Consider the following 13,538-nt stretch of genomic DNA (forward strand, 5'->3'; position numbering starts at 1 on the left):
ACGTGAAATTAACGAGACTGTAATGACAGGTGGAAAGAGGCACAGCATGGCTAGTAACCATGACTAGTAATATGGAAAGAAGCACAGCATGGCTAGTAACCATGACTAGTAATATGGAAAGAGGCACAGCATGGCTAGTAACCAGGAAGAGGGAAGATTAAACCACAGTGTGTAACACTGTGTTACACACCCATATGAAGAGTGTAAGTTGACAGTTGCAAGTTTTGGTGGGGGTGCCAGGAAACAGGAGCTCTCTGGCAATGCTGGTTGGACGGCAGCTGGCTGGGAGGATCCCTTGGGAAGACAGCTTGTTAACAAGAAACTCCTGACTTTCAGGCACCCACACCTGCAGGAGGTGTTTTGGGCATGAAAGGTGCAGTTTGCTTGAAATAGCAACAAAAAGGAAACAAAATGTCCATCAACAAGTAAATGGATAAGTAAATGTATATTTAGAAATCAGAGAAAACAAACTAGAACCATATGTATCCCCTAGAGAAAACCTCTTTAGCCTAACACCTATTTTTTTCAAAAGCAATTTACAGAAAGAGAAATACAGTGTAATACCCATTACATAAAGTTTTCAACATGTAAAACTTTTTTTCTTTTTTTTTTTTTTTTTTTTTGAGATAGAGTCTCACTCTGTCACCCAGGCTGGAGTGCAATGGTGTGATTTCAGCTCACTGCAACCACTGCCTCCCAGGTTCAAGCGATTCTCCTGCCTCAGCCTCCCAAATAGCTGGGATTACAGGCACATGCCACCATGCCTGGTTAATTTTTGTATCTTTAGTAAAGACGAGGCTTCACCATGTTAGTGAGGCTGGTCTGAAACTCCTGGACTCAAATGATCTGCCCACCTCAGCCTCCCAAAGTGCTGAAATTACAGGCGTGAGCCACCGCGCCTGGCCACAAAACATTTTTAAAGGAACATACATATTGAGTAGGAGTGTGAGGACCTTCATGAAATTGGTAAATTCCAAATTCAAGAAATTATTAGGGTGGGACATAAACAATATGGAGAGATGGATGAACGGAGACTTCATTTATTTATGCCATTTTTTCCCAAGTTGAGTAGGGTTTTTTTTTACATTTTTTAAATATATTACTCTTTATACCATCTGTTCAACTAAAATAGATTACTTTTTTTTTTTTTTTTTTGAGACACAGTCCTGCTCTGTTGCCCAGGCTAGAGTGCAGTGGTGTGATCTCTGCTCACTGCAACCTCCACCTCCTGGGTTCAAGCAATTCTCCTGCCTCAGCCTCCCACGTAGCTGGGGTTACATGCATGCACCACCACGCCTGGCTAATTTTTGTATTTTTAGTAGAGATGGGGTTTTGCCATGTTGGGCAGGCTCGTCTCCAACTCCTGACCTCAAGTGATCTGCCTGCCTCGCCCTCCCAAAGTGCTGGGATTACAGATGTGGGCCACCACACCCAGTTAATTTTTGTGTTTTTAGTAGACATGAGATTTCACCATTTTGGCCAGGCTGGTCTCCAACCCCTCACCTCAAGTAATCCACCTGCCTAGGCCTCCCAAAGTGCTGAGATTACAGGTGTGAGCCACCATGCCTGGCCTAAAATAGATGCTTTTGTAAATCCAATGTGACTCTGGAGTCAACAGGGAGAGGCTAGACCCTTGGGGGCCTCCATTAAGTCTGGACACAGATTCAGCAAGAGAGCTGCAGCCCACCGAACAGCCCATACACCAAGGGGCAGATTTCTAGAGGAAACAAGAAAAAGGGGCCCTAAAAATGGCACAAACAGGAACCAGGAAATGACCGTGTGTCCAGCCTCACACATGACCCTGGGCAGGGATATAAATAAAGAGCCCAGGGTCAAGGGGCTCCGCACCTGCACCTCCCTCTCACCTGCTCCTCTACCTGCTCCACCCTCAATCCACCAGAACCATGGGCTATTGCGGCTGCTCTGGAGGCTGTGGCTCCGGCTGTGGGGGCTGTGGCTCCGGCTGCGGGGGCTGTGGCTCCGGCTGCGGGGGCTGTGGTTCCGGCTGCGGGGGCTGTGGCTCCGGCTGCGGGGGCTGTGGCTCCGGCTGTGGGGGCTGTGGCTCCAGCTGCTGTGTGCCCATCTGCTGCTGCAAGCCCGTGTGCTGCTGTGTGCCTGCCTGTTCCTGCTCCAGCTGTGGCAAAGGGGGCTGTGGCTCTTGGGGGAACTCCAAGGGGGGCTGTGGCTCCTGTGAGGGCTCCAAGGGGGGCTGTGGTTCTTGTGGGGCTCCAAGGGGCGCTGCAGCTCCGGCTGTGGGGGCTGTGACTCCAGCTGTGGAAGCTGTGGCTCTGGCCATGGGGGCTGTGGCTCCGGCTGTGGAAGCTGTGGCTCTGGCCATGGGGGCTGTGGCTCCAGCTGCTGTGTGCCCATCTGCTGCTGCAAGCCCGTGTGCTGCTGTTCCGGTTCCAGCTGTGGCTCTTGTGGGGGGTCTAAGGGAGGCTGTGGGTCATCCTGCTCCCAGTGCAGTTGCTGTAAGCCCTGCTGCTGTTCCTCAGGCTGTGGGTCATCCTGCTGCCAGTCCAGCTGCTGCAAGCCCTGCTGCTCCCAGTCCAGTTGCTGTGTCCCCATGTGCTGCCAGTGCAAGATCTGATTTCTGGCTTTGCAGGACTCTTGCCATGGCCAGGGGTTCCTGCCCAGCCTTTACCTCCTTTTCCTGGCACCCAGTGAGCCAGACCCTCCTTCCCCACCCACTGCCCTATCTCCCGCCCTCCTGCCTTGCCAAGCATGAACACTTCTCTTTGACCTTCTACCAAGAAATGCCATGGGCCCATGCATCCAAGAAGAATGACTTTCAAGGCCTCCCTTCCAGGCATCCGGAGACCAGCCCCCCACTGCCCCAGCCACCTGCAGCAAATGCCTGTCCACAAGCCCTGCCTGCTGGCACCACATCCAGCAAGGACAGCCCTGCAGGACAGCCCAGGGTGCTCGCTCACTCTGCAGTCATTAGGAGTTCAGATCTCTGTCCTTTAAACATCCAATAAACCGCTCACCCCAGCACCCCATACCTGTCTTGGTATATTTATCTGTTTATTTCCCTCTCGAGGCAGGTGGGGGGCATCTGTGGCTACACTGGGTCCCCTGGGAACCACACACACCTGCCCTGAACCAAACTGGAGCAGGCAGGTGGGCGCCCTGGCCAGCAGGGATCCTGGACACATGGTGGTGGTCAGAGGCAGGAGCACCAGCAGCCACCTGGCTCAGCCCCTCGCCATGCAGCCTCTATCACACCTTCTCAGCATCTGGCTCAGGGCGGGGGTGCCTTGCCTTGATCAGGCAAAAGCAATCACTAGGGGGTCACCAAGCCCTGTTACCATGTGGTCTTATTCTCTTTGGGCTGATGTAACAGAACACCATGGACTGGCATGTACAACAGAAGTGTATTTCTCAGGGTTCTGGAAGCTGGCAGTCTGAATTAAAGATGCCGGCGGCCGGATGCGGTGGCTCATGCCTGTAATCCCAGCACTTTGGGAGGCTGAGGCAGCGGATCACGAGGTCAGGAAATCGAGACCATCCTGGCTAATATGGTGAAACCCCATCTCTACTGAAAATACAAACAATTAGCCGGGCATGGTGGCAGGCATCTGTAGTCCCAGCTACTCAGGAGGCTGAGGCAGGAGAATGGTGTGAACCCGGAAGGCGGAGGCTGCAGTGAGCTGAGATCATGCCACTGCACTCCAGCCTGGGCTACAGAACAAGATTCTGTCTCAAAACAAAACAAACAAACAAAAAAAGCCAGAAGAATGTAAATATGACATTCCAGAAGGGATGTATATGGAAGGTCAGCAATCCCATTGCAACAACCAGAGTAGGCCACATTAATTACAGAACTCAGATGGTAAAATAAATAAATAAATAAATAAATAACTTCAGGAAATCCTACCATATGTATCTTACCACAATTTTTTTTTTTTTGAGATGGAGTCTCACTCTGTTGCCCAGGCTGGAATGCAGTGGCGTGATCCCCACTCACTGCAACCTCTGCCTCCTGGGTTCAAGCTATTCTCCTGCCTCAGCCTCCTGAGTCTCTGGGACTACAGGCATGAGCCACCACGCCCAGCTAATTTTGCTTTGTTTTGTTTGTATTTTTAGTAGAGACAGGGTTTCACCATGTTGGCCAGGCTGGTCTCAAACTCCTGACCTAAAGTGATCTGCCTGCCTCACCTTCCCAAAGTGCTGGGATTATAGGCGTCAGCCACTGCGTCCGGCCCACAATTTTTAAATATCCGGAAAAATGTATCTATGGAAAAGACATTGGAGAACTGTAGAAGCAACAAGAACCAGATGAAAACATTCAGAGAGAGCCCTTCCAAGATGAGCTGAACGTCAGCTTCTCTCCCTTTAAGGAATTAACCAGTGCTGGGTATGAGCTGAGCCTCGGTCCCATGGGGGAAGAGGAATTCTACTGGCAGAAATACCCAGCAGGTCTCTTGGCAACCACAGGGGCTGGAGTAGAAAACTGGGACATTTGCAAATTTCTGGGGAGGCTAGGAAGTGAGGCCTGAGGCCTCTGCAGGTGCGCTGAAGTCTTGCATAGCCTTGTGGAGCTTAGTACACAGAGCTTTTCTAGAGGAAGGGGTCCTGCCCCAGGCACAGGTTAATCTGGACTTTAAGACATTTTCCAGATTTTGAAGCTGCCTGAGCAGACAACTAAAGAGCTAAGCCTGTAATAGCTCAGGGGAAGAAGTGACTCTCTGACAGCCTATCAGGGATGAGAAGACACGGACTGGCCAGGCTCTTAACCAAAACTCCAGAAGAGCCACACAGAGGGACGATTGACTGAAGTGGCCCAATCCCTAACTGGGTGGGCAGACAAAATGTTCAGCTCCTCTCCCTGTCTGCACTAGAGAGGGGGGCCACGCACTCGCTGTTGGAAGAGAGCAGCTAGACCCCCACAGTCCTTAGATGTAGACCCCCATGGTCCTTAGATATAGACCCCCACGATCCCTAGATATAGACCCCCACGGTCCTTAGATATAGACCCCCACGGTCCCTAGATATAGACCCTGATGCTCCTTAGATATAGACCCCCACGGTCCTTAGATATAGACCCCCACGGTCCTGAGATATAGACCCCCACGGTCCTAGATATAGACCCCCACAGTCCCTAGATATAGACCCCGACGCTCCTTAGACATAGACCCCCACGGTCCCTAGATATAGACTCCCACGGTCCCTAGATATAGACCCCCACGGTCCCTAGATATAGACTCCCACGGTCCTAGATATAGACCCCACGGTCCTAGATATAGACCCCCACGGTCCTAGATATAGACCCCACGGTCCCTAGATATAGACCCCCACGGTACTTAGATATAGACCCCCACGGTCCCTAGATATAGACTCCCACGGTCCCTAGATATAGACTCCCACGGTCCCTAGATATAGACCCCCACGGTCCCTAGATATAGACTCCCACGGTCCCTAGATATAGACTCCCACGGTCCCTAGATATAGACCCCCACGGTCCCTAGATATAGACTCCCACAGTCCCTACATATAGACCCCCACGGTCCCTAGATATAGACCCCCACGGTCCCTAGATATAGACCCCCACGGTCCCTAGATATAGACCCCACGTCCCTAATATAGACCCCCACGGTCCCTAGATATAGACCCCCATGGTCCTTTGAGGCATTCCTCTGACAGTCAGAAAGCACGAGATACAGGACACGGCAGGAAATGGTGATCAATAATCATGTGGAAAGCTAACAGTAGAAGCAGATTACAGATAAGCCACATATTGGAGTTAGGAAACAAGGGCTTTAAAATAACTATGATTCAGCCAGGCACGGTGGCTCACACTTGTAATCCCAGCACTTTGGGAGGCCGAGGCAGGCAGATCACGAGGCCAGGAGATCGAGACCAGCCTGGCCAACATGGTAAAATCCCGTCTCAACTAAAAATACAAAATATTAGCTGGGTGTAGTGGCATGCGCCTGTCGTCCCAGCTACTCAGGAGGGTGAGGCAGGAGAATCGCTTGAACCCAGGAGGTGGATGCTGCAGTGAGAAGATCGCGCCACTGCACTTCAGCCTGGGCAACAAGAGCAAGACTCCATCTCACACACACACAAAAAAAAAGTAGCTGGGCATGGTGGTAGGCACCTGTAATCCCAGCTACTTGGGAGGCTGAGACAAGAGAATTGCTTGAACCTGAGAGGCGGAGGTTGTAGTGAGCCGAGATCACACCACTGCACTCCAGTCTGGGCAACAGAGCAAGACTCCGTCTCAAAATAAACAAATAAATAAATAAATGAATAAATAAATAAATAAAAACAATATTTAATGTCCTGTACAATTTTTAAACTTTATGGAAGTAAAATATATCACAACAGCACAGAAGTCAGGAGAGGGATAAACAGAATTAAATAGTTGTAAGGTCTTGCCTTGTTTACAAAGACACGAGATTATTAACTGATAATATGTTATCATAAGTGAAGATGTAAGTTATCATCTCTGGATGGGTGCAGAAGCTCACGCCTGTAGTCCCAGCACTTTGGGAGGCCAAGGCAGATGGATTGCTCGAGGCCAGGAGTTCAAAACCAGCCTGGGCAACATGGCAAAACTCTGTCTCTACCAAAAATACAGAAATTAGCTGGGTGTGTTGGCAGGTGCCTATAGTCCTAGCTATTCAGGAGGCTGAGGTGGGAGGATCACCTGAGCCTGGGAGGTCAAGTCTGCTGTGAGCCATGATTATGCCACTGCACTCCAGCTTGGATAACAGAGTGAGACCCCATCTCAAAAAAATCAATCAATAAATATAACCATCTCTAAGGCAGCCATTAAAGGATAATGAATACATAACCTGGAAGCTAATAGAAGACAGAAATTAGGCCAGGCACGGTGGCTCATGCCTGTAATCCCAGCTCTTTGGGAGGCCAAGGCAGGCTGATCACTTGAGGTCAGGAGTTTGAGACCAGCCTGGCCAACACGGTGAAACCTCGTCTCCACTAAAAAATACAAAAAATTAGCCAGGTGTGGTGGCACATGCCTGTAATTCCAGCTACTCAGGAGGCTGAGGCACAAGAATCGCTTGAATCTGGGAGGCGGAGACTGCAGTGAGTCGAGATCGCACCATTGTACTCCAGCCTGGGTGACAGAGTGAGACTGTCTCAAAAAAAAAAAAAAAAAGGAAAAAAAAAAACACAGAAGTTAAATAAAACGCATGTTGTTTAGAAAAAACAAACCCTAAATATCAAGATCCAGGAAGATAGAAAGCAAAAGAACAAAAAAAAGATATATTAGGCAAACATTAATGTTTTCAAAAACCTAGTATAATGATAGTAAGATCAGACAATGTGGACTTTGAAACAAAACCATTATTAGAAGAGAGAACATTTCATGATGATAGGAGAGTTCATGCAACCAAACAGAAAACAATCCTAAACTTCTTTGTGCCAAATAACAGAGCTTTAAAACATATAAAGCAAACATTGATAAAACTAAAAGAAGAAATAGATAAATCCACAAATACAATTGGGACTATAATTGGGAATGTATAGGAACAACTGGGAATTTCAATGAATCTCTTTCTCACTCCACACAATGCGGCAGCTTCCCCAAACCCTCAGACACTCTGGCCTGCCCAGCAGCTGCCAAGAGGGGCCAGTAACACCACCTGAAGGTGCAGGGAACTTAGTTCCCCAGGAGAGCAACTCTGACCTATGAAAGCAGAAGACAGGAAGGAGCTTGCGGAGAAACTGTTCCCCCTTCCTCCTCCCTATGGACCATTCTGAGGTGCAGCATTGCTGTATGGTCTTGCAGGAGAGGGTGTGCAGACGTGGCCAGCTGAGCTGCAACTTCCAAAAAAGCCACAGCAGCTGAGTAAGAAGCAGCCTCGCCTCAGCTTCACCTTCTCCCTGGCTCCGTGTGTTTCTCCCTCATGCTTGCATCCCTAGGATTCACCCTTCCAGAAAATGTGTGCACTAAGCTTTGCATCTGGCTACTTTCTGGGGAATGGAGGCTAAGACTCCCACCATCAACATGTCCATTTAGCATTATAATGGTGACCCCAGCCCATGCAATATGACAATGAAAAGAAACAAGCAATGTGAGGTCTGGAAAGAAACGAAAGTGCAGATTCACATATGATACAGCTGTCTACCTGGGAAATCCAAGTGAACCTACAGGCGGCCTGCTTGGAGGAGTAAGAGAAGTCAGAGAGGGTGATCGACCGCCAGCCCATGACCGGCAAAAACACATCAGAAATCGTGGTTTTTACACGGTTTCACAAAGCAACCGAAATCATAAGCTCAGGAGTAATATACACAATGGGAAGATCGTAAGGCCTCTCTGGGGAAGATTATGAAGCAATATGGAAGGACGTCTTCAAACTAAATATGGAGTCTGTGTGAGAAGACACTCCAGTGTCCTCCTAGTCAATCCATCAAGTAATGCAGCTATAATCAAAATGCATAAAATCCCAAGTGCTGGCAATGGTTTTATTTTATTTTATTTTGAGACAGAGTTTTGCCCTTGTTGCCCAAGCTGGAGTGCAATGGCACAATCACAGCTCACCATAACCTCTACCTCCCAGGTTCAAGGGATTCTCCTGCTTCAGCATCCTAAGCAGCTGGGATTACAGGCGCCCACCACCACACCCGGCTAATTTTTGTATTTTTCAGTAGAGACAGGGTTTCACCATGTCAGCCAGGCTGGCCTCAAGTTCCTGACCTCAGGTGATCCGCCCACCTCAACCTCCCAAAGTGCTGGGATTACAGGTGTTAGCCACCATGCCCAGCCCTGGCAAGGGTTTTAAATGGAGTTCTCCTAGCCTGCTGGCAAGGTGTGTATTAGAATTCCCCACTCAGGGCAACTTTGCAATATCTGGGGACATGGAAGGTGGGGGCAGGGAACACTGTGGCTCACGCCTGTCATCCCAATACTTTGGGAGACCGAGGCGGGCAGATCACCTGAGGTCAGGAGTTCGAGACCAGCCTGGCCAACATGGTGAAATCCCGTCTCTACTAAAACTACAAAAATTAGCCGGGGGTGGTGGCAGGTGCCTGTAATCCCAGCTACTTGGGAGGCTGAGGCAGGAGAATCACTTGAACTTGGGAGGTGGAGGTTGCAGTGAGCTGAGATCACGCCAGTGTGCTCCAGCCTGGGCAACAGAGCGAGACGCCATCCAAAAAAAAAAAAAAAAAACTAGGAAAGAAAATAACCCTGCAATCCCAGCATTTTGGAAGGCCAAAGGCCAGGAGAGGAGGATTGCTTGAGCCCAGGAATTTGAGACCAGCCTTGGTAACATAGTGAGACTTCATCTCTAAAAATTTTTTTTTTTTTTTTCTGAGATGGAGTTTCATTCTGTCACCCAGGCTGGAGTGCAGTGGCACGATCTTGGCTCACTGCAAGCTCCACATCCTGGGTTCAAGCAATTCTGGTGTCTCAGCCTCCTGAGTAGCTAGGATTACAGGCATGCACCACCACACCTGGCCAAAAACAATTTTTTTAATTAGCTGGACATGCTGGTACATGCCTGTAGTGCCAGCTACTCAGGAGGCTGTGATGGGAGGATCCCTTGAGTTCAGGAGGCTGAGACTGCAGTGAGCTGTATTTCCACCAGTGAACTCTGGCCTGGGTGACAGAGTGAGATCCTGTCAAGGAAGAAAAGGAAGACAAGAAGGACAGAAGGAAGGAATGAAGGAAATGGAGGAGCAAGAGAGGGAGGTAAGAAAGAAAAATAATCTGAGAAGTGTGTTACAAACATGTAAGAGTTGGGTGTGGTGGCACGTGCCTATAATCTCAGCTACAGGGAGCCTGAAGCAGGAGGATCACTTGGGCCCAGGAAGAGTACAGTCCAGCAGGGATAAAATAGTGAGACCCCGTATCTTTTTTTTAAGCATATATAATAGGATGCTATCTGCTGCAGTTTTTTTGTTTGTTTGTTTTTTGTTTGAGATGGAGTCTCACTTTGTCACTCAGGCTGGAGTGCAGTGGTGTGATCTCAGCTCACTGCAAGCTCCGCCTCCCGGGTTCAAGCAATTCTCCTGCCTCAGCTTCCCAAGTAGCTGGGACTATAGGCGCCCGCCATCACGCCCAGCTAATTTTTTGATTTTTAGTAGAGATGGAGTTCCATCGTGTTAGCCAGGATGGTCACGATCTCCTGACCTCATGATCCACCCGCCTCGGCCTCCCAAAGTGCTGGGATTACAGGCATGAGCTACCACGCCCAGCCTGCTGCAGTTTTTTATAGCCCAAATATGAAAATAATCTAATATGTAAAAAATAAAGAATTGGTTCAACTCTTGCCATACACCCATGAAATACAGAACCACACAGACATTATCAGCAGGTTGTGGGAAAGCAACAAAGTGGGCGAATCTCAAAAGTATTTCCCTAAGTCCAGGCAAGGTGGCTCATGCCTGTAATCCCAGCACTTTGGGAGGCCGAGGTGGGCAGATCACCTGAGGTCAGGAGTTCGAGACGAGCCTGGCCAACGTGGTGAAACCCCGTCTCTACTAAAAAATACAAAAATTAGATGGGCGTGGTGGCGGGCGCCTGTAATCCCAGCTACTCAGGAGGCTGAGGCTGGCAAATCGCTTGAACCTGGGAGTTGGAGGTTGCAGTGAGCTGAGATCGCACCACTCCACTCCAACCTAGGGGACAAAGAAACTCTGTCTGAAAGAAAAAAAAAAAAGTATTTCCTTGAGTGAAAGATGCCAGGGGCAAAAGTCCTCTCATTGTTTGTTTCCATTGTTTCCATTTTTATGAAGTGTATGAACAGATAGCAGTAACTCAGGGTGACAGGTCAGAGGGTGGGGACAGGGCACCAGGGAACTTCTCGGATAATAAAGTTTCTAGGTCTCATTATGGTGGTGATAAAACTACATATACAGTTGTCAAAACCCATCTACTGGCTGGGTGCAGTGGCTCACACCTGTAATCCCAGCACTTTGGGAGGCCGAGGCGGGAGAATTACTTGAGGTCAGGAGTTCGAGACCATCCTGACCAACATGGTGAAACCCCATCTCTACTAAAAATACATAGCTGGGCATGGCAGTGGCTGCCTGTAATCCCAGCTACTTGGGAGGCTGAGGCAGGAGAATCACTTGAACCTAGGAGATGGAGGTTACAGTGAGCTGAGATCGTGCCACTCCACTCCAGCCTGGGCGACAAGAATGAGACTCCGTCAAAAAAAATCTACTTGAATAATGGGTGCCAAGGGCTGGGGAGGGGGTTGGGAAGTTGGTGTCTAATGAGGACAGAGTTCCAGTTTTGCAAGACGAAAAGCTCCAGAAATGGGTGGTGGTGACGGTTACACAGCAAGTGAATGTACTTAATGCTGCCAAATTCACTGAAAAATAGTTAATATGGTACACTGTATGTTACTGCATGTATTTTACCACAATAAAAAATAATACGGTTTTCAAAGAAATGACTGGAGAAAAAGTCTACTTGAACAGATGGGATGGGCATTTTATTGAGTTAGCTATGCCTTGACTTAAAAAAGGTTGGGAAAATAGTGGCATGGAGATTTGCTACACATAATTAGTTGCAACAATTATATGCACATTAGCGAGAAAAGTGAACCCCACTGTTCCTTCTGCACAATAAGGATGCTTTAAGAAACGACCTTGGACGTCCTCCCGGAGGCGAGAGGAGCTTCAGGCGGCCGAGGCTGCGCCGCGGCCTGCGGACGGCAGAGGGCGCGCGCGAAGCGCCGGGCCGGCCCTGCTGGGACCCCAATCGCACGGCCCGGAGCGCGCGTCCCCGCCCCAGGCTGCTGGACCCCGCCACGACGCTCGCCGCGGCCTTGGCGCCCCCCTGGCCCCTCGCAAGGTCCTCCCCAGCCCCAGAGACCCCCGAGACGGCGTCTACAGGCCCGGGCCGGGACTGACACCGCAGCCCCCTCCCTGGTCGCGCCTCCCACCCCCGTCCACACCTGTGCCGGAAGGCGGGGCGGCCACCGAGCTGAGCTGAGCTGAGCTGACCTGGTCGGGCACCCAGGCCCCTGCGCCCACCGCCCAGGCCGGCCCCTGCTGGGTGCAAAGGCAACGTGGAACCCAGCAGGTGGGGCTGCAGAAAAACCACCGTCCTCTCCAGGGTGCCACCACCCTAGTCCTCCACCCTGGTTGGGGGCAGAACCTAACGCTCTCAGTGCTTATTTGCATGAAAATGACCACGAGGATTATAATAATCGCCGCCCAGGGCACTCCGCTCCCCAGGGACAGCCCAGGCCCTCCAGGGGAAGCTGTAGTCCCCTCCAAACCACCCCCTGGGAGCCTCCAGGAGGGGCTCAAGGTCGCTGCCTGCCACCTGCTCCAGCCTGGCCAGTAGCTGCCCAGGGTATAACCAGAGCTCTTAGGGGACAATGGGCACTCCCAGGCCACAGGCAGATGCTGGCCACATCCCAGCTGGGCAGAAGACACGCCCATCGGGCTCACCTAGGCCTGGCAAGGGGAACAAGCCAGATGAGGCTTCCCCCCAGGCGACAGCCCCTCTATCTAATGGCCAACAGCTCCTATGCCTGCGGGTCCCAGGTCCTTCCAGGCCTGTGACTGCCTCCTCAAAGACCTTCGCCCCCTCCGGGTCTCAGCCTGAATCCTCCTGCCCCCTCCCAGGACCAAGCCTCCCTCACTTTTCAAACTCAGCAAGGCTGCATCCCGCAGCCCTACTCACCCGGCCCCGCATCCGGGTCTGGCACCTCCAGTCTCAGGGTCCCGCACCTCCAGTCTCAGGGTCCCCCTCCAGCCAGGGCCTCCCTTCTCGCAGGGCCCTCCCGCTTTGGGGCGCAGCCCCAAGCCCAATAACTCCTAGGCTCCCAGGGCTTCCTTCCGGGACAGACCCACTCCCGCCAACGCGTTAGTTCGTGCTGTGTGCCAGCTCTGCGCCAGGAACGCACTCCACCGCCACCCCCACCCCATACGGGCCACTGCCGCTCCCCTCAGGCTGGCCATGGAAGGGAGCAAGCGCTTGTTAATCGCCAACTGTGTACTCAGCTCTGAGGCTGGCAGGAAGACTGAGTATGGAAAGGGGGAGCCCCAAACCCCGCTCAGCACCCCCTGCTGCCACAGTCCTCCCCACCCCCAGCCATCACCATTGGCACCCTGAGATCCGGGGTCCTGGCGCCCACTGAGGGTTTTGCGGTCGTTGCGCCGGCTTCATTTTCTGTGGCCCTTCATTCAACCAGCGACCGAAGCCCCCTTCAGAGCCCCAGGGTTACCCTGGGGGGCCCGGGTTGGCTGGGGGCTCGGAGGCAGAATGTGGATCCCCCCACGCTCCCTCTCCACCAGGCAGCGGGGAGGGGGCCTTTTAGAAATGTCTGGAGTGTCTCGTGACAACTCCCCCCCAAAAAAATCATTACTTTCAAAGGCTCCCAGGCTCCTGGGCAGGGGTCTTTGTCCCCTTCCTCCAGGAGAGCGAGGCCTTCCCCGCCCTCCCCCTGCAGCGCGAGTCTGACCCCCTTGCTCCCGCCCAACACCTGCCGAAGGTGCAATTACCCGTGCGTTCTTCCTGCCCCGGACTCGCCGCGTACCCGCCGCACGCGCGGAGGTGTTCCCACAGCGGTCGGCGGGGGGCGGCCCCTCAACAGCCCGCA

General features: G+C 51.5%; 1 protein-coding gene across 1 annotated transcript; it reads right to left on the reverse strand.

Moving 5' to 3' along the window:
* Positions 1–1,624: 1,624 nt before the first annotated feature.
* Positions 1,625–2,647, reverse strand: LOC115834788 (SR-related and CTD-associated factor 4-like). Its single transcript, XM_030811510.1, is given in 3 exon segments — positions 1,625–1,774; positions 1,776–1,817; positions 1,819–2,647. Coding segments are annotated over 3 exon segments (849 nt in total). The 5' UTR covers positions 2,569–2,647; the 3' UTR covers positions 1,625–1,717.
* Between the last annotated feature and the right edge of the window lie 10,891 nt (positions 2,648–13,538).

Source organism: Nomascus leucogenys, chromosome 4 (genome assembly GCF_006542625.1).
Source record: "Nomascus leucogenys isolate Asia chromosome 4, Asia_NLE_v1, whole genome shotgun sequence".
Taxonomy (NCBI): domain Eukaryota; kingdom Metazoa; phylum Chordata; class Mammalia; order Primates; family Hylobatidae; genus Nomascus; species Nomascus leucogenys.